Source organism: Meriones unguiculatus, chromosome 14, assembly GCF_030254825.1.
Source record: "Meriones unguiculatus strain TT.TT164.6M chromosome 14, Bangor_MerUng_6.1, whole genome shotgun sequence".
NCBI lineage: Eukaryota > Metazoa > Chordata > Mammalia > Rodentia > Muridae > Meriones > Meriones unguiculatus.
In genome coordinates, this window is record NC_083361.1 from 71,819,184 (window position 1) to 71,838,222 (window position 19,039).

At 48.1% G+C, this 19,039-nt stretch overlaps 1 protein-coding gene across 2 annotated transcripts in view; it reads right to left on the bottom strand.

Moving 5' to 3' along the window:
- Positions 1 to 349: 349 nt before the first annotated feature.
- Cemip (cell migration inducing hyaluronidase 1) overlaps positions 350 to 19,039 on the bottom strand; it is a 149,426-nt gene continuing 130,736 nt past the window's right edge. For both annotated transcript variants that reach the window (XM_021647278.2, XM_021647277.2), the window contains exons 22-29: positions 17,822 to 18,037; positions 15,845 to 16,056; positions 14,098 to 14,283; positions 10,839 to 11,043; positions 10,576 to 10,662; positions 9,104 to 9,261; positions 4,772 to 4,872; positions 350 to 3,206 (exon numbers count right to left, since the gene is read on the bottom strand). In XM_021647278.2, the coding sequence (XP_021502953.1) occupies positions 3,079 to 3,206; positions 4,772 to 4,872; positions 9,104 to 9,261; positions 10,576 to 10,662; positions 10,839 to 11,043; positions 14,098 to 14,283; positions 15,845 to 16,056; positions 17,822 to 18,037 (1,293 nt within the window). In that variant the 3' untranslated portion in view covers positions 350 to 3,078. The remainder of the gene's footprint in view (positions 3,207 to 4,771; positions 4,873 to 9,103; positions 9,262 to 10,575; positions 10,663 to 10,838; positions 11,044 to 14,097; positions 14,284 to 15,844; positions 16,057 to 17,821; positions 18,038 to 19,039) is intronic.

A 19,039-nucleotide genomic window follows, 5' to 3' on the forward strand; every position in this document is an offset into this window, starting at 1 on the left:
GATCAGAATCTGAGAGGAGGAACAGTTGATCTTCTAGCCCTCGCTCTGATACCTTCTCCAGATTCCCCAGGAGGAAGAGTAGGGCTGAGAGCTTCCTGATAACTTAGGGACATGAGGATGAGGCAAGTGCTCTTGCCTGGCCACATGAATGGCATCTTCTTTGCCAGTGGACCCTTCCATCTGCTCTTGGGAGTACTACTGTGGGATGGGAGGAAAGTGGGATTCTGATATGTAAGCAGCTCTTAGGAACAAGACCCAGAAGGAAGTGCTGCCTTGTTTTCTCTGGACAACTGGTTTAACATGAAACCCACTGTGCCATAAAATGAAACAAGCACACACGACAATGACATCCTTTGTATGTTTAATATGGTACATCAGGAATTGTCCAACCCAGAGCTGATGTCCTTGGCTCTGCACATACCCCTTCCTAGTGGTCCAAAGGATATCCTCTAATATAATACTCAAGATGACTCTTTAATTCTCTGACAGTAACTTCTTGAAGTGCATGTATAATAAATAAATAGAAATACACCTTTGTTCATGATGACATCTACAAGAAACATTTACATACAAAACAGACTGTACATCCAATTCCCGAGAAAGGACCAGCTATTTAGCCAACAGGAAGAAGAGGAGCCTTTTAATCAAAGGCCTCTGACTCAATGGCAATGTTGACAAACAGAAAGGACAAGAGCAGCCTTCTAAGCAAGAAAGACATTTGTGTTACCAAGAAAATGCCTGGACATTGACTCTTGGATGGTTTAGGAAAGAATACTTTCTATACAGAACCCTGTACCGTTTGACATATGTACAACCTGCAGAACTTTCCAATAAGTATTTACTGAAATGAACTGAGCCAAAGACATTCAACATTCATGGCCACCTGAAAGTGATTGCATCTTCAGTGGTTCACAGTGTGAGACCCTCGCATTGAAAATTCAGTGAAACTTAGACAAGAAGAACATGAGGTCACTTTTATCCCCTTCCCCTCTCTGCTCATCTACCCAGAAGGGGGTCTTTCCTCTGACATTGGTCACTGAAGCAGCCATGTCTTTAAGAAGCAGTGTCCCACAGCCACCTCCCAGCAGCTGGATGACCCATTCAGTGGGAAAGACCCCATGGGAGTTGGCTCAGCCTGGAGAGTGGACTCTGGAAATAAGGCCCCTTGACATCACTGGACAGAGGGGGCCAAGCAAGTCTTCTTTGAAACAAAGTTTGTGTTCGTAGAGGAAAGGACCTATCCCATTATTGAAGCCCAGGAAAACCCTGATGTCTCAGAAGAATACCAAACACAGATAGTTGCCACTCATCTGGGCATCTAAGCTATTTGCTCTGACTAGCTAAGAGATCCTGGGCTGGAGCCAACCACTCTCAAATTCCAACGAGGAGCCAACTGGCCCACCAGAAGCACATTGGAATATCTTGGTGCTATTCATTGGGCATACCAGCACCACTGTGGAATAAGGTAGCACCAAGAGGATTCCACAGTCATGAGTAGCCCATGCTCAAGTGTGGCAGGTACTGTAAAGAAGGTGAAGGTGGCAGAGCTGCTGCCTAGGGGAGGGTGGGCAGTGTGTACTGAAGAGCAAGAGGGAAAAGCCCTTTACAAAAGATCATTATATTCTGGCCTTTTTCTCCCCTTTCGGGGGATATAGCCCCTTCCAGAAGCTACTTCTGGAGCACTGGGCACCCCAGACAAGCTGCTGAGGCAGTGTGATGTGGCAGTGGGTGCTGAGTTTGGGGCTCACAGACATGGCTGTGTGGTTCTTTCTCATCTCAAGTATCATTATCCTCAGATGTAGGTACAATGGGCTGAACTAGGTGGTTCTCAAGAGCCCCCAAGATCCTCTCCATCTCTGATGTCTCAGGTTCACTGTGCTGTGAGCGTGCTCAGATTCCCTGGAGTCTTCTGCTCAGCTCCTAGCTGAAGCACACCATAGACCCAACACCGTAGACCCATTGTAGAGCCTCGGGTCTGTGAACTGCACTGCACCCTCTCTCAGAGTCAGAGTGGCCTGGCCTGGAGACCAACCTGAGCAAGGCTCTGTGCACCTGAGCTCAGCCCATTTCTCTCCGCAGACCCTGCTGCTCTATCACAAGTGGGTCAGCCGTAGGGGGCTCAGATACTGCTGGTGGTGGCAGGAAAGCCTTCAACTCGGGGCCATGCCAGAGGCCACCTCATCTCTCTCCACCGTCTCTGTCCTTCGCACCTGCCAGCCTCATGACCTGCTAGAAGAAGCCTTCCCCATGCCCCTGGGTGGTAAGAACTTCCCCTGCTCTGACACTGGTCAACTGTGTCACTTCTTTCTGGCTCTCAAACTGCTATCAGAGTGTACTGAGACCTGGCTGCCTGTCACCTGAGTCTGCTGACCCCAGACTCCCAGGTGTGAGCTCTCATGTCTCCATCTTCTGTATCCAGGGCACTTTCAGTGGAGATGTCAGCTGCAATGATTACTTCTACTGGTGGGCTCCAAGCACAGAGCAAAACACTGTAGAGTTCTGCAATCTCAGGAAGGACCCTTAGGAGCCACCTAGTCCCCATCCCAGTGCACCAGCTGAAGTCTCTTGAAAAGGGATCCCCTCTAGACACAGGACTCCACCTCCTCCCCAGTGCAGTCTGCCACCCTGGCCAGCTCTGTCTGCATGCCTGCTCCTAATCCCAGGAAGCCCTACTCTCTCTTACCCGAATAAAGATGTATCTCCCATCATCTGCCACTTAATACATTTGCAAGTGACTGTAGAAATGTGTGTGTGGTCCCATTATCCAGACCACCCCCTAGCTGGGCTCAGGTTCCTGCCCAAGTGGCCCTTTACTGCAAGCACAACCCAGGTCTCTTTGTATGGTCCCCATGCCTACTGATGAGGCATAGTCAGGAGAGAAGCACCCAAGAGGAGGTTGTAGCATCAGCCAACACTGCCCAGGGGCTGCAGGTAGACTTGAGTAGGGGCAGGTGGCAGCACCAAGGTCTCTGATACCTGTCCCTTAGTCCAGCAGAGCTGAAAACCAGGGGACCCAGCCATCCTGCCCCCGGCTGCTGTAGGAGTCCAGCCTGGGGTGATACCAAGTGGCAACTGTCCTTACAGCTTCTTCTTCCTCACCACAGGGATGGGCACCACTTGGAAGATCTTGGCCTTGTGTTCTTCAGTCTCCAGAGTCACCCAGGTGGGTCGGAAGCTGCCTTTGAAGCCAACGAATGCCATTTTTTCTGTAAAGTGAGAAATCAGATGGGTGCAAAATGAAGGCGCTAATATAGAAGCACTGGGTGCCATGCTTTAACTCTCCCCTTCAGCATCCTCTGCCCCCATGGGCAATCCCTTCCCAGTTACATTAGGCTGTCACTCTAGGTTAAGCTCTCAGCCTAGCAGGTGCTAGGACTGGGTGTCTTTTTGTATCACTCTTGGGCATCATGGCCACCCCGGAAGGGTAGAGGCTCTGTACGTTACAGGAGAGCCACACACAGTAGGGGACAAGGGAGCCAGGGAGGAAAGGCTGCTAGCAGGATTCCTGCATGTCTTCTAGCTGACCTGTGATCAGCAGCAAGTCTCTGTGGCCTACGATCCCACCTGTGAAATGGTGGCGTTTGTCATCCTCAGCTCGGGTACTTTGTGGCTCTAAGTGGATGACACATGGCGTGAGACTGAGTACAACTCCAGGCCTTAAGCGCTGCACTTGAGTGATTTGAAGGTCCATGTCTACACTCAGAAGTGGCCCAGGCTGGAGGGCAGTGAACACCTCCAGACAAGTCCCACTTGACATTGGTCATTGTATGTCTGAGGCTTTGGCAACAGCATCTTAATTTAACAAACGGAAGCCCCCAAATAGCCCTGGGGTTGCCAGGAAAGGACCTTGGTTCCCTTTCTTTACTGGCTGCTGTGACAGGCTTGTACATCTCTGGGTTTTTCTCTGGCTGCCTGGGATAAAGATCTTCATGATAGACTTCTGGTTTTGGTGTTCGTCATAATCAGGACACAGATATTGAGGACTGACTCAGGCAGGCAAGGGTCCATATCCTAGCTGAAGCAAGCACCTCCCTATGTAACTGTTGTTTCGTCCTCTTCTGTGGTGGGAACCATACCTGGCACCCAAGTTATTTGTGAATAAATGAGATGATTATTGAAAGCTCAGCAAGGTGCAAGGCTGACATCAAGTGGTAGCTATCATGGTCATCATCATTCACACATCTGCTCCTTCTCATTTATACCTCCCTGGGGCCTCAATCTGAACAACCTGTGACAAATGAGCAGCACATATCTGACTAGCTTTATCCAGCATTTCCAGGAAGTCTGGGTTGGGTTTCAACACAGAAGAGCTGTGTGACCTTAAACAAGCATGGAAGTCTCTGGGATTTAGTTCTCTCTCCTTTTCCTGTCTTTGAAGACAAATGAGAATTTTTCAAACTGTGAAAGATGCTAGAAAAGCAGGCATCAGCTGGACTTGTGAGCAGGATGCAGACCGTTGGCCAGGATGAATGGTCAACAAAGGCAGTTTCTGATGATACTTTCATTTCATTAAAGGGCCGCTTGTGGAGTAGAGGGGTGAATAACTCTAGCAGTATTCTTCCCGTGTCTGGTCACGAGGGAAAATGAATGTGCTGTGGTATAGAGATGGTCTGCGGGTGGCACCAGGCCAGGAGGCCATTGACTATGCCGAGGATTCTGGGGCTGGAACCAAGCCTAGTGGGAAACAATGTCCTGGAACGTAGCAAGAAAAATGGTATCTTTGCACCATCTTCCCTGGTCTGAGGTCAGCTTAAGCCCCACTCTGACTTACCTTTCAACTTGAGACCTTTTTCTGCCCCAAGCTTTTCCAGCACTCTGGTCCATGGGCCTCTGGTGATGTATCTGCCCTTTGATACCATGAGAACTATGGAACTGAGGAAGAAGAGCCTGGTCAGATGACAGGAATGAGAGGAAACTGCAGCGAGGGGCATGTGGGAGGGATGTCGGCCTCAGACAGAAGCTGAGGTGGCACTGCCAGAGCCTGGTTAGAGATTTGGGAGAGGATGTTCTTCCCTCTATATTAACCAACACACTCTTTTCTTTCAGCGACAAGAACCCCCAGCATCTGCTCACATCTGTTGTCCTTGGCCTTCTCAAGCCTAGACATGGTTCCCTGCTTTAAATGTCTGCCAGCCAGCTGGACAGAATATTTGTGAGAAGCATGTAATCTCAGGGTGCTATCTCAGCTCACTGTGTGACTTTATAGGCACTCTCTGTCTGTCTGTCTCTCTCTCACACACAGAGAGAGACATACACACACACAGGAAATAGTTGTATTTAAGACATTGCGTTTCATACCTGAGATACACTGCTTATAAAGTTCAATGCCATTTCATTTCTTTGTGAATTTCTGTTTCCTTCCTTCTTTCCTCCACCTCTCCCCTTCCCCTGTTCATTCTTTCTGATTTTTTTTTTAAATTTTGTTTTGAGACAGAGTCTCACTATGTAGCCCTGGCTGGCCAAGGATTTACTATATAGACCAGGCTGGCCTCAAAACTCATAGAGATCCACCTGCCTCTGCCTCCTCAGTGCTAGGATTATAGGCATATATTATCATGCCCAGATAATATGTACTTCTTACTTCAAATAATTTCAGCACTGCTTAGACTAGAATCCATTAGAAATGTGGTTACAGAGAAAGACAAGATACCTAGAAGGGAGAAAAAAACAGAATGAGAGTGAGGACTCGAGGGAAGAAGAGAGAGCAGCTTTGAAACTACAAAGCCACAATGAGTGCCTGCCAGCATGGAGCCCTGGAGACGTGCTGCAGTGGCTCAACTTGGGAGCTCAACTCCTAGCAGGCCTTCTGACCTGTGTCATCCCCATAAGACCTCACCTGATGTCCTAAGAACAGTGACCATGCCCTGTGTTAGGTTCCCAGTGGAATCTGTCTTTCTCTCTTTTTCATTCCCCGTCTTTCTTTTTGTGTGAATCTCTGTGTGTTGTGCGCGTGTGGAAGCCAGAGGAGGAGGCCAGCCATCCTGCTCTACCAATCTCCATCTTACTCCCTTGAGACAGGGTTTCTCACTGAACCGTCTGCTAGGCTGGCAGCCTGCAAACCTGAGCAGTTGCCCTGTCTTTGTCTCCCACAGGTTACTGGCACAGGTGTGGCTGTGGCTGGGTTTTTACACCGGTGCTGGGATCTGAGCTCCGGTCCTCGTGCTTTTGCAGCAAATGTGGAGCCATATATGTGTTTTAATAGTTTCTGTGGGTGGCACTGGGCTCTGTGTTACCCAGCCTCCTCTCAGCTGCAGAAATAGTGTGTTCCAGTTTGATAGCATTCTGGAAAGGACACTGTGTAGTCATTGCATTTCCACAATGGCCTCTGTTGTGTGTCAACACCCTCTCTCATCAGGCAAGACCTGCCTGGTTCTGTTAATGGGAGACTGAACAAACAGTTACATGTTATCTGTGAGGGCTTCCCAGGAGGGCAAGGGGCAGCAACCAGAAGGACCCAGTTTGCAAAAGTCGAGCTAGAGCGTCTGTTCTTCCTGCTTTAGGCTGTGTTTAGTCCCCAGCGCTAAGAAAACAGCCTCCAGTAGTGGCAGACTCATGCTGGCCAGACATGGGGAGTGAGCACTTCCCTCAGAACAGAAACAGGGCAGAAGCTCCACGGGGCTTCCAATTCCCATCTCAGTGGAATTCTGTAACCACAGACCACAGTCCAGACATGGAAAAACCATATAGGATTCTGGAAATTGCTATTACCCCCAATTTTGTCCCACTGGGAGCAGAAGGAAAGCTGTCAACAGGCAAAGGGCTAGTGCAGAATAAGAGCCAATGGGAAGGCATCTGGGAGGCTGTCTTGGGTTCATTAAGAAGGCTAAAAAGAGGAGGCCCAAGGGATTGGCAAGGTGAGGCTCATCAACGAGAAAGGATTCATTGCTAACACATCCTTGGGGTGGATCCAGACTCTGCTCCCAAGAGGAAATTTCCCCATTGTTCAGACTCAGAATAAACACTGAAGGCCCGTGGCTGAACTAGTGAACTCTCAGGAAGGTCAGAACTCAGGGTGGCAGCTGAGTCAGCCAACAGAAGTAGGGCAGGGAGATAGGCTTGCTTATCATGCAGCCTCCTGGTATGATTCACATCATGCCATCTCCCTGCCTGGTACAGCATCCTCTTAGCCCCTGTCCCTGCTGACATAGTCTCCCACAGGTGGAAGTCAGAGGGGCCTTCCAGAAGCTTCAGTGTCTGTGCATCCTAGGGCCAGTGGTAATCCTGGGGATGGGTGAAGGAGGGTGGGATAGGCCCAGGCTGAGTCTGAGCCATGGAACAGAAGAACCTCTCCAGCCCCACTCTATTGTTGCTTTCCAAGAGGCAGGGAGGGGGTTGGTGGTGCCCATTCCTGGCTGTGTATCCACTGCCAGCCTAAGACTGATTCAGGCCATCTATACTTCTCCTAGGGATCTGCAAAGGCTGCAAGGAGCCCCACACCCCACTCCAAACAGAACTCCAGGGGCTATTTCTCACCCCCACCTTCTGTACTCTGGTTCATTTCAAGAAAAGGCCTATGGCCGAAAAAGGCCTGAAACCTACTGATCTTTAGATGATAAATGTACTTTCCCAACTTGGAGAGTTACATTCTTCTGTAGGAATCTGCACATGAAAACTAGAGTGTAGAGCTGAGGCACTCACTCAGTCATTAAGGGGTGCTTGTCTTGCAAACTCAAGGACCCAACTTTGACTCCCAGAACACATATGAAATAAAGTCCAGTGTGGTGGCATGCATCTGGGCTTGTAATCTCAGTGATGGGAAAGTGGAGACAAGCATGAGATCCCCAGAGCTTGCTGGCCAGCCAGTCTTGCCTATTTGGAGCATATCAGGCCAGTGAGAGACCTCTTCCCAAACAAAAGCAAAAATAAAACATGCGTGAAGAATGATACCCAAGGTTGTTTTCTGGCTTCTGCACATATGTGTGCATATCCCTGTAGACATGTGCCCACTCACTTCCACATACATACATGCAAATATAATGAGAAAGGAGCACGAAATGTGGGAAGAATAGATAGAACTGTGACCAAGCAAAACCTGTTCTCCAGAATCGCACATGGAGTCCAGTTCCCCCAGGACCATGAGAGTACATCCAGAAAGGCACTTGTCTCACTCATTAACTATTTACTAAGCACCTAGTGTGGCAGGAGCCACATGAATCGCACAGGATTTCCACTAGCTTGTGGCTCTAGAGATTTCCACACCCACATTGCAGTTCAGGGACTCAGCATGCATAAGCAAGTTTATTGTAGAGTCAACATCAGGATGACTTCCTGATGTCATCAGCCAAGGCCTCCATGTTCTGTTTCAAGCAGTGCTCCAGTGGAGAATGGAGGATGGATGGGAAAAGACATCAGTGAGGAAGAAACAGATGTGTTAGACTTCAAAGGAGGTGAGGAGAGGCTACAGAGGATCCCAATGTTTAAGACGCTCAAATTAACTTCCAAAATGGGAGGGGGGAAGAAAAGAGCCTGTCGGGGCTCTATGGTCATGGTGTTGGTTGACCAATAAGGATAGAGCAGGGCCAGAGATGACACCATGGAGGGGCCATGTGGGAGAGCAATGGGGTATGTTAGATTGTTTTAGAATATAAGGGTAAAGGAAAGATGCTTAGCATTAAGTACAGATTCTGGGTCTAAACATCTAGATGGTTGTTGATTTAGAGAAAACAGAAGAAGTGGCTGATCTGGAGGTTTACAATTTAAAAGGAAGAGACAAAGGGGATAAGACTTTAGTTCCATTTGAGACATCTAGGTGGCAACCTCTAAGCAGCCACTGGATAGGAATGTTTGGGGTTTAGGAAAGGGATCCAGACTGGACAGCTTCAGAAGCCACCAGCATTTGGATCCCGTTGGGGGTGTGGGTGGGGATGAGATCACTGGGAGAGAGTGCTGGTGATGGGGGCAGAGGGGCAGGCAGCCTTCCAAGGGGTGAGGCAGCCGTCCCCTCCGCCTCAGCTTGACCTACATCCACAGCAGCTCTGTCTCCAGTGGGCACAGCAACAGCATGAAGGCCTCCCCACCCAGCAGGCACAGAGCATCCTGACTGGGCCCTCGCCAGGGATCTGTCGTGTCTCTGGACAGTTCAGAAACTGAGCTACACACTCACTTGTCAGGGACAGCTGCCACATAGTTGAAGAGCTGCCAGGGTATGCCCTGCAGAGTGGCAGTTCTGAAGCTCCCGTGGCTCACCACATGACCTCGGTTCCCATCAATCACCACCACCTGGACGCCATCTTCTGAGCAAGGGTACTTCCTGCCATCCACCTGCAGGGCCAAAGCAACACAGATATGAGGGACCCTGGGGCAGCTGAGGTGCCAAGGTTCTCCTTCCTGTATGGTTCCTATGTAGACACTAAAGGCAGAGTTTGGATACACAGTGGCTCAGTTTATGAGACCCCTTCACACCCCTTCTTTGTACTCCCTGTAGACTTGCATAGTGACCTCCCAAAAGATATGACCCCTATGAATCTGTGCATTTGATTTTGTCTAGAAAGAGTGCTCGCAAAAATGTCTTAATGGCATGCAGAGGTGACTTAATATTAAGGATCTCAGGGCAGGATCATCCAGAGTGTTTGGGGCAGGCACCAAATCCAACGATGGAACCCCTTGGGAGGAAAGGTAAGAGATAAGAGAGGCACAAATCAGGGATGGCCTCATGAAGACGTGACAGAAATGCCAGCGTCGTAAATCTAATCCAAAGGGCATGTACGGCCACCAGAAGTTAGGGGAAGCTTTCTGGCTTCTGAAACTGAAAGAGAATAACCTTTTGTTTTCACCCATCCAGCTTGTGGCAATTTATCACAATACCACCTGTCACCGTGTAATCTGACATTCCCCCACAGGCTCATGTTTTGAATGCTTGTTCCCTACATAGCAGTGGTGTTTCAGGAGTGTGTGGAACCATTAGGAGGTAGAATCTAGCTGGAGGAAGTAGGTTGCCATGAATCAGTCTTTGAAAGTTATTCCTGCTCCCTAGTTCCTGCCTCTCTCTCTTGGCTTCCTGGTCTTCCATGAGGTCAATAGCCTCTGTGAATGGTGGTTTGAGTGTCAATATCCCCCACAGGTCCATATATTTGAATGATTGGATTCCCCAGTTGGTGGAACTGACTGGGAAGGATTAGGAAGTATGGCCTTGTTAGAGGAGGTGTTTCACTAGGAACAGGCTTTGAGATTTCAAAAGACTCCCGCCATTCCCAATGTATCTCTCTGCCTCCTACTTATAGACCAAAATGGAAGCATTCAGCTGTTGTTACTACCATACCTTTTTCTCTGCCATTGCAGACTCTAGCCATCTAAAATTATAAGCCCCAAATTAAACACTTTCATTTATAAGTTGCCTTGGTCATGGTGTTTTTTTCACAGCAACTGAAAAGTAACTATGACAGCAGGCCTTTGTGAACTGGGCTATCCTGTCATACCTTCCTTACTACGATGGACCAAAGCTCCCTGAAACCATGAGTCAAAAATAAATCTTTCCTCCCATGAGTCACCAGGTACTATGGTCACAACGAGACAAGACTAGCTAATACCCCACTCTACCCTGGTGAGCAGCCTTGGACCTGCAGAGCCTTTGCTTACTTCAATATAAGCGAAGTCATTCCGAAGGTGGAAAAAGTGTTGCCTGAAACTTTCCATCTTCACTTCCAGGAAGTGGTCTTTTGTCTTCTGAAAAACAAACACAGGACGGTTGTGAGGCTGTGAAGTCTGGGTGTTCTTTCTCCTTCTGTGCCCTGTGCCTTGACCCAGAACTGAGCCCTGGAGCTGAACAGGTGTCCAGAGAGTAGTTCAACTGGGTCTGAGCCTCCTGCAGGCAAAGGGCCCAGCTTGCCATGGCCACTTACCAGTTGAGCCCCAAAGAGCTTCTTGGGCATTGGCACATCCACCAAGGCCCTCTCGGTGAACCTGGGGTAAGCGGTGGCTGTGCAGTCACTGATGCCTGCATTTCTTGGGATCAGAGCTTTAATCTTGATTCTCTCACAGCCCTTCATGGAACAGAAAGCAAACCTCTCCCTTTCGTTCTGGGCTTTCAGCTTCAAGAAGAGCAATCTGCACACAGAAGGAAGCTGGGTGTTTGTAGGAGGTACTTGCTTCTCACCCAAATCAGACACGGTGCCACCCACCTATCATCCCAGCACTTGGGAAGCACTCCAAGTTCAAGGCCAAACTGGTCTACTTATTTTGTTCAAGGCCAGGCAGGACTACCTAGCAAGACTTATCTCAAGCAAACAAATAAAGAAACATATAGAAAATCTCCTGGTCGCTGAGGTTACATCCTGAGGGCCTTAAATCATGGAACTGTGTCTGTCAGAGAGTCATATTCAGTTAGAGGAATAATATATATTAATATATAAGAATATATATGTATAAGAGAAGAAGCTAAAAGTTCTGGCAAGTATTTTCTGAAGATCAACTACATATACAATTGTAGACTGACACATCATCTCCTTTAATCACCAACCTCGCCCACTGTGTACTATTATCACAGTGATTTGGCACATGGGGAAAGTGTCTCAGAAGTGCCTACCCAGATGAGAGTTACAGAGCTGGGAGTTTTCCCATCCCATCCTGGACCCTGACTGTACTTTTGTTCAAGCCATAACTTATTCCAATAATAACTATTAGGAAGGAAGCTGGCCCATGTTCCCGGGAGTCAGATTATGTGGCTGCCCCAATACTAACTTGGCATTTGTTAATGCTGTTCTTTCACCTCAGAGAAATGCTCTCAAGCCGAATCCTGTCTGTAATACCTAAAGATAAAGTCCTGATCATCTCCACGCTTTTCTTTAGGGGAGCCAACTTTTAGTGATCGCACTTGGCTTTGGACCAGGGTGCCAAAGTCAATGCTACCCAACTTCTGACCAGAATAGGGGCTCACACTGGATTCTCAATAGACAATCTGTTGGCTACAGGGAGGCAAGAAGATGCACTCTCTTGTGAACTAGAATGAAGAAAGTGCTGGGTCTTGTTTATTGGTCGGTACTTGAGTTGTAAGGGCAAATGAGTAGTGGCTGCTGTGACTATTTTGTGCCATGACCCTCCTGAGGAATGAAGGAGAGAAGGCAGCTTGAGAGATGACCCTGATAGAAGAGGCTTGGCATACACACGCACTCATGTATGTGAGAGGATAAAGGAATGAGCCTTCTCTTGAGAACAAAGCAAGAGCCTTTGTTCTTCTGGGTGTTGTAGTGTACAACTTTAATCTCAGCACTTAGAAGGCAAAGGCTGGTGGATCTCTGTGAGTGTGAGGCCAGCCCTGTCTACACTGTAAGTTCTAGGCAAAGCAAGGTTATATATTTAGACCCTGTCTCAAAAAACACAAAAACCAAATAATACCTCTGTTCCTGGCATCAAGTGATCCCTGACTAACATGGAAACTGCCGGATGCAAGAGTCTCTAGCTCAAGGCCAAATACAGACCTGGTGCCATCTGTATGCTCTGTGTGGTGAGAAGGCTGCAGAGGTTGGACATAGCCATGTCACACTGGGGCTCCTTTTCCCACAAGAATCAATGCCAAGGACCTAGAGGTGAAGTTGGCATGGACCCTTACCTCCTGTACTGGTCTTAACAGTGTTAAAAATTCCTTGCTGCCAGATTAAAGCAAGAGGGATCTGAGAGATCATCCATTCCACACTCTGACTGTACAGATCACAGCTCTGGCCTTGACCTACAACCTATGGGTGTCTCAGTAAGCTGAACTGAACATCAAGGCCCTGGATGGTGAGGAAATGAGGGCCCTGACTTCAATGAGCCACATGTTCATGGGGCAGTGCCACCAATGGTCTTTCTCCTTCTATACCATACTTTATTATCTTGTGACACCTCTCCTGAGTGGCAACTGGTAAACCAGTTGTGTAAAGTACAGCTAAAGCCGAACCAGGGCCCATTTTCCACCTTGGAACTCCCTTCTCTTAGCTAGCTATTTTCATTTTACTCCTAATTATGACAAGTTGATTATCCTTTTAAAGAAAAGAGAGCAGAAAAAAAAGAGAGAGAGAGCAGCTATTTCATTTTCTCCTCATAAACAAAGCAAAACAACCATTAAATAACCTTTCACCTTACTTCCCAGAAGGCTTTTGTGGCCAGCTTCATCACTCTGGGCACAGTGGACTTCCTTGGTTGTTAGTCCGGAGTGTGTGTGTGTGTGTGTGTGTGTGTGTACAGGCATATGTATGTGTGCATGAATGTGGAGACTAGAGGTCAACTCTTGGTGTCATCCTCAAGAGCTGGCCCTATTAAGTTTTAAGAAAGGAATTTTTATTTTTACCTGGACTTTGCAGATTAAGCTAGGCTGGCTAGTGAGCCCAAGGAATCTGCCTATCTCCACCCCTCCCCACTTCTTGGATTATAAATGCATGATGGCAATGTTCCTATCTTTGTGTGTGTGTGTGTGTGTGTATGTGTGTGTGTGTCTGTGTGTATATGTGTGTGTGTGTGTGTGTGTGTGTGTGTGTGTGTGTGTGTGTGTGTAGGTTCTAGGGGACTGAACTCAGGTTTGCACACCAAGTGTTTGACTGACTGAACCCTCTCCCATCAATGGATTTGTTTTAGAGGAAGAGACCAGAGAGTTTCCTAATGTCTTTATGGAGACACCTTGCTCCCATTGTATCTGTTGACCAGGATCTGGTGAAGATTAGCAGAAGTGGGAGGGCTTGGGGTATAGACAGTCCTATGCTTAGATCCAGCTGGGCTAGATTTGTGTTATCCTTTTAAAAAAGAGAATAGCTATTTTGTTTTCTGAGCAAGTCACTTCTGTTTTCCCAGCGTCTTCTTTTCCCATCTTCAAATTAGAATGTTGTTTGTTCCACTTGGGTTGGGGGATGGGGGCATATCATGTTGGTTTATTTGCTTTTGCTTAATCTTAACTTCTTTTCTCAAACTTTCCCTATCATTGACTTGCAGATTTAATAGAGAATTTATGTCCCTCCCAAAGCTTGACTGCTTTAAGGGGTTGAGAACATGGTTAGTGCTTGGGTCAAAGTGCCTAGGAAAGCCTTCTGTATTCATTAGCATCAACTACACTGTAGTTCTTAGGGTAATGGGAAGACCTAGCATACATAATAAACTGAGCCCCATTTCTTCAGACCATAGGAGCCTCCTTACCCAGAATCCTCATCCCAGTAGTAGTGGTTCCTGCCAGGATAGCTCTGTTCCACCTTGTCCATCTGCAGGGTCCTTACAAAGGTCCCAGTCTTGGATGTTTGTTTCAGCAGGCGATTATGAACATCTGAAAGGATGGAGAAGGTGGTGCCTCTTGGGTAGCAGAGCCCCACTCGGATCCAGTCACCCCTGGAAAAGACAGTGGGGTTAATTCTGGGCAAGGGCCCTTGAGCACACCACAGGAATAGTGGCCAAAGAATTCTGAAGTGGGAACATTTGAAAGAATAATAACTAAGATGCAAAGTGTTCGCTCAAGGAGAAAAGGATGGATGGTGACCACCAGTGGCTGAAGAGGACCATCAGGAGGGGTCAGCTATGAGCCTTCAAGGGCTGATCTAGGGGTGCTCTGTGTGGGTTTTTGGATGGAAAAACAGTATTCCTTCAACTGGGCTATGATTAAAGAGCACAAGCAACTGAGGACTAGGGCCAGCCTCTTCCTGATAGAGGGCCTGCTTCACTCTGCCTTCTGCAATGCAGAGCTGTCTGTCTCAGCGATACAGACATGGGTATGCAATGCACGTAGGAAATGCTTGAATGTAAGTATATACAAATGACCTGATGTCCTTAATCTAACTGCTTCCCTCCTGCTGTGGTTTATATTGATGGACTTGACAGATCCTTGAACCACCTGGGAAAGGGTACAATCCCCCAGCGTGCAGCTGTAAGGGATTATCTAGATTAGGTTAACCTCTTGGCATGCCTGAGGAGTTTTCCTGATTAACTGAGGTGGGGAGACCCACCCTAAATGTGGGTGACACTATTCCATTGGCTGGGGTCCTGCACTGAATAAGAAGCACTCATCTCCCTCTGCTTCATGACTGGGGATACAATGTGACCAGCCCCTCAAGCTCCTGCTGACACGATGTCCTCACCATGACAGACTTTCATGTTTTACCCTGAGGCAGAATAAATCCTTCCTTCCTCGGGTGGCTTCTGTTTGGATAGCTTACCACAGCAGTAAAAGAATAATTAAGATGCCCTCCCCTTCAGGTGTGGTAGCACACGCCTTTAATCCCAGCTCTTGGGGAGGCAGAGGCAGACAGACCAGGCCAGCCTGGTCTACAAAGGACTGCCAAGGCTACACAGAGAAATCCTGCCTTGGAAAACAAACAAACAAACAAACAAACAAACAGGGAGTTAGAGAGATGGCTCCGAGGTTGAGAGCACTGGCTGCTCTTCCAAAGATGCTGAGTTCAATTCCCAGCAACCACATGGTAGCTCATGTCCACAGATTTGAGCTCTGGTGCCTTCTTCTGGCCTGCAGGCATACATGCAGGCAGAATACTGTATCACACACTCAGTCACTTATTCACTCAATCAATAGAAAAGAAAAACCAAAAACCAAACAAAAAGATGCCCTCACAGAGCTTGTTCCCTCTCCATCAGCAATGCTAGGAGCTGGGTGACAGTTATACTCATTAGATCACTACACATTCTTTGTTCACTTGGCCCCCAAGAGATTGGCTCTTCTGCACAAGGTGGGCCCACTATGCCGCCTTGGATTCTCAGTTCTGGGTGATGAGAACCTGTCTGGGTACCTCCTGCAGGGCTTACAGGGACCATCAGCCTGAGGTCCTGTGAACCGCAAACCAACACTTTGCCATGAGGCATTCTCACCATCCCTGCCTGATCTCAGCAGCAGCACTGTGCCACTGTCCTGGGCCATGCTTCCCTGGCTGTTCACACTCACTTGTTAAAGTTGATGAGCCAGATGGCAAGCTCAGCAGGCGCTGTCTGGTCCCAGTGGATGGTATAGCCCTTCTGCAGGGTGATGACGGGCTGATACTGCTGGTAGTGGGTGCTCCTGGTCAGGGCCCCCTCCAGATAGAGGGGGTGGCTGGGGAAGTCATTCTTGATGATCTTCATGCGCAGGTTGCTGCTCTTGTAGGCCTGGATGTACATCTTTGAAAACCCAAAAAAGGAAAGGTGCAAGGAGGCTGTTAGCAGGGATGGTTGCAGGGTGTCTGGCAACATATGACCACAGGGGGCACTTTCAGAGCTACTGTCTCTTTGCAGAGCCTGAATTAAAAGAAGAGTAAAGAAGGGGATGTCTCTTTCTGCTGGAGAACACTGCCCAGGTTGCTCCATGTATTATAAATCACATATTATAAATATTATGTAAGATGAAAAAAGAAACTCCAGCATTGTCCACCTTACAGGGCTGTCAAATGCGTCACTCAACATGTTAACTTATCTTGTAAGCTATAGAGCCGGGGGCGGGGGGGAGACTATTAGTAACAATTAGACAATAACTAGCCATGGTCTTTGGCCAGGCTCTAAAGATCAGCCATTTTCTAAGAAGATAAGCAATGTGTTGGGCAGGAAAGCATGGGCTCTACACAGGATACCTGGCCTGAATGTCTATGCTGGATAATTCTAGAGGTGTGGGTGCTTCTGGAGGGTTTGGTTAGCCTTCAGTTATGCAGGCATGGTTCCCACCTATCAGCCCTCCTCCCTTCCTCTTCTGTAGACCGTTTATCCCACTGGCATCTTGGCCCTTGCTCTGTCCACACATATGGCAGAAGCCTGGCCCTGGGTCATTGTCTTTCCCCATTGCTTCTAGAGCTCTCAGATGGGGCTGAGAAAACCCCCCAGTCTAGGAAGAAGGCATGTTTTCAACCCTGCTAGGCAGTCTGTCTGCATGCCTCCTGTCAACATTTTCCGTGCTCGGCAGCAGCTACTCTAGCCATTCATTGCTCTCTGCAGGCTATCCTCCTCAAGCCCGCTCTGCATTCTCAGCATAGTGTAGCCCAGGAACCAGTTTTAAAAAATGCCATTTTAATGAACTTAAACCTCAAAATGGAGATCTGAGACTCAACATCAATCAATCAAGAGATTTGAAAACAAAAGCAGGGAGAGAATTTTCTTCTTATTAACTACAACTTGATTATGTTGGTAGGCCGCTGTGTTACCTTGCTGAGAACTGACATTTCAAAAGAAATTGGCTAGTGGGCTAGAGTGATGGCCCAGCAGTTAAGAGCTATTCCAGTTGTCGCTCTTTCAGAGGACCTGGGTTCAGTTCCCAGCACCCACATAGCGGTTCGCAACCATCTATGACTCCGGTTCCAGAGGATCTGATACTTTCCTCTGATCTCTGCGTTTGCCTGCATGGATGTGCCGAATATACATACGGGCTGGCGAAACATATAAACAAAAACATAAAATAAATACTAAAAAAAAGAAATATTAAAAATGTTTTAAAAAGAAGTGGGCTAAAAATAGAATATATGCCAAAATATTACTCAATTGATGTCTCATTTGAACATGCTTTCTAGAAAAGCTATGGCTCACGTTTTATTTCTATCCCTAAAAAGGGACAGGAGGGAGGATTTTATTTGTACCCTCTGAAATCATTCATAAAACATCACTGAAGAAGTTCAGTTGTTAGCTCAAGTTCACACAGTTGGAGGACACTGAGTCTCCAACAGAGTAAGCAGAAGATCAGCAAGAGAGCGAGTGCTGGAACCTGGAATGTAGTACCCCGCCACAGGGTTTTGACTGTGACTATCCTGTGAGACGGGTGCGGGAGGCAGAAAAAGTAAGGAAGGAAATTTTTGCATCGTTCTTGGTCCAGCATACATCTGGGCATACAGCAGGCTCTCCGAGTCCTTGTCACACGAGGGAGGGAGGAAGGGAGCTAGCAAGTGGCTTATTGTGGCACGCCCACCTGTGCGTAGCGCCCACTGCAGATGGCCCCTCTCCAGTCTGGCACGTTGATGCAGTCTGGGTGTCGAACCAGCCAGTTGTCGTCCTTCGTGAGGTAGGAGCCGGGGTACTCTGACACAGAGCCATCCACATCGTGGAACACAGATGTCTTGTCGCCATCCATGTCCAGCTGGTTGAACCAGGGCCCGGGCTCTCCGAAAAACACTCTGGAAGTAATCTGAACAGGGCCCAGGAAAATAAGGCTGAGCCAGAAGGTGAACGGAAACTGCAGCCGTCATCAGGCCAGGGCAAAGTTTCCAATTTCCGCTGACATTACAAAGCAGCCAGACGGAGGCTGCCCTTGGGCGCTGGAGGAAACCACACGGGCTGACCATCTCATGGAACCCGAAAAACAGTCACTGAGTGTCATTGGGCCTCAACTCTGAGAACTGTCATATAATTTTGGCTCTACTCACTGATTTGGCTGCTGTAGGTGGCCTTGGGGCTGGTCTGATGGAGGAGGGGCTTAAGAGTGAGTGAGTGTTCCGGTGAATGAACTGGGGAGGAGTTGGAGGTGAGTGCTTGTGTGTGAAAGTGTGTACAGTGTTTGGGGGGAACCTGTGTGTAAGAGTGTGCATGAGCTTGTGGGTATGTGTGGTGGGCTTAAGGAGGACAAACTCACAGTGAAAGCCATTGAACATCTCTGTGACTGACCTCCTACAGGCTCTCAGGGGTCTGAGTGAAGAAATTCAGTTACTTAAGATTCTGTCTTCTCAGAGCCCTGCTAAGGGCTGAGCAGACAGACAACAGCAGTAGTGGGAAGGGGAAGAATGAAATGAGGAGGGGGAAGGAAAGGATGGGAGAAATGAAAGGAGGGAAAGGCTTGGGAGACCACAGGCTACAGATAGTGACAAGCATCAGGCCTCACAGGCAGCCTTGGCCTGCTCTCTTGACCCTCAGTTCCCTCCACCTTCTCCATCTACAGCCAGAAATGCCCTAATTACGTTCTACATTCAGGATGAACCTAAACAATGTCTTCAGAAGACTTCTCTTGGACACTGCTAGAGTTGTGAGATAATCTATGCCAACTCAAGTAGCCTGGTCACAACTTCCAGTTTGTCAAGGCTCTGGAGAAGCAGCTTCAGAATTCTGAGTTCATCTCCAGTTTTTCCTGAGGTACAGATGGAAGGCCCGTGGGCATTCACCCAGACTTGACCTTCTGCAGTGACCTGAGCTTGTA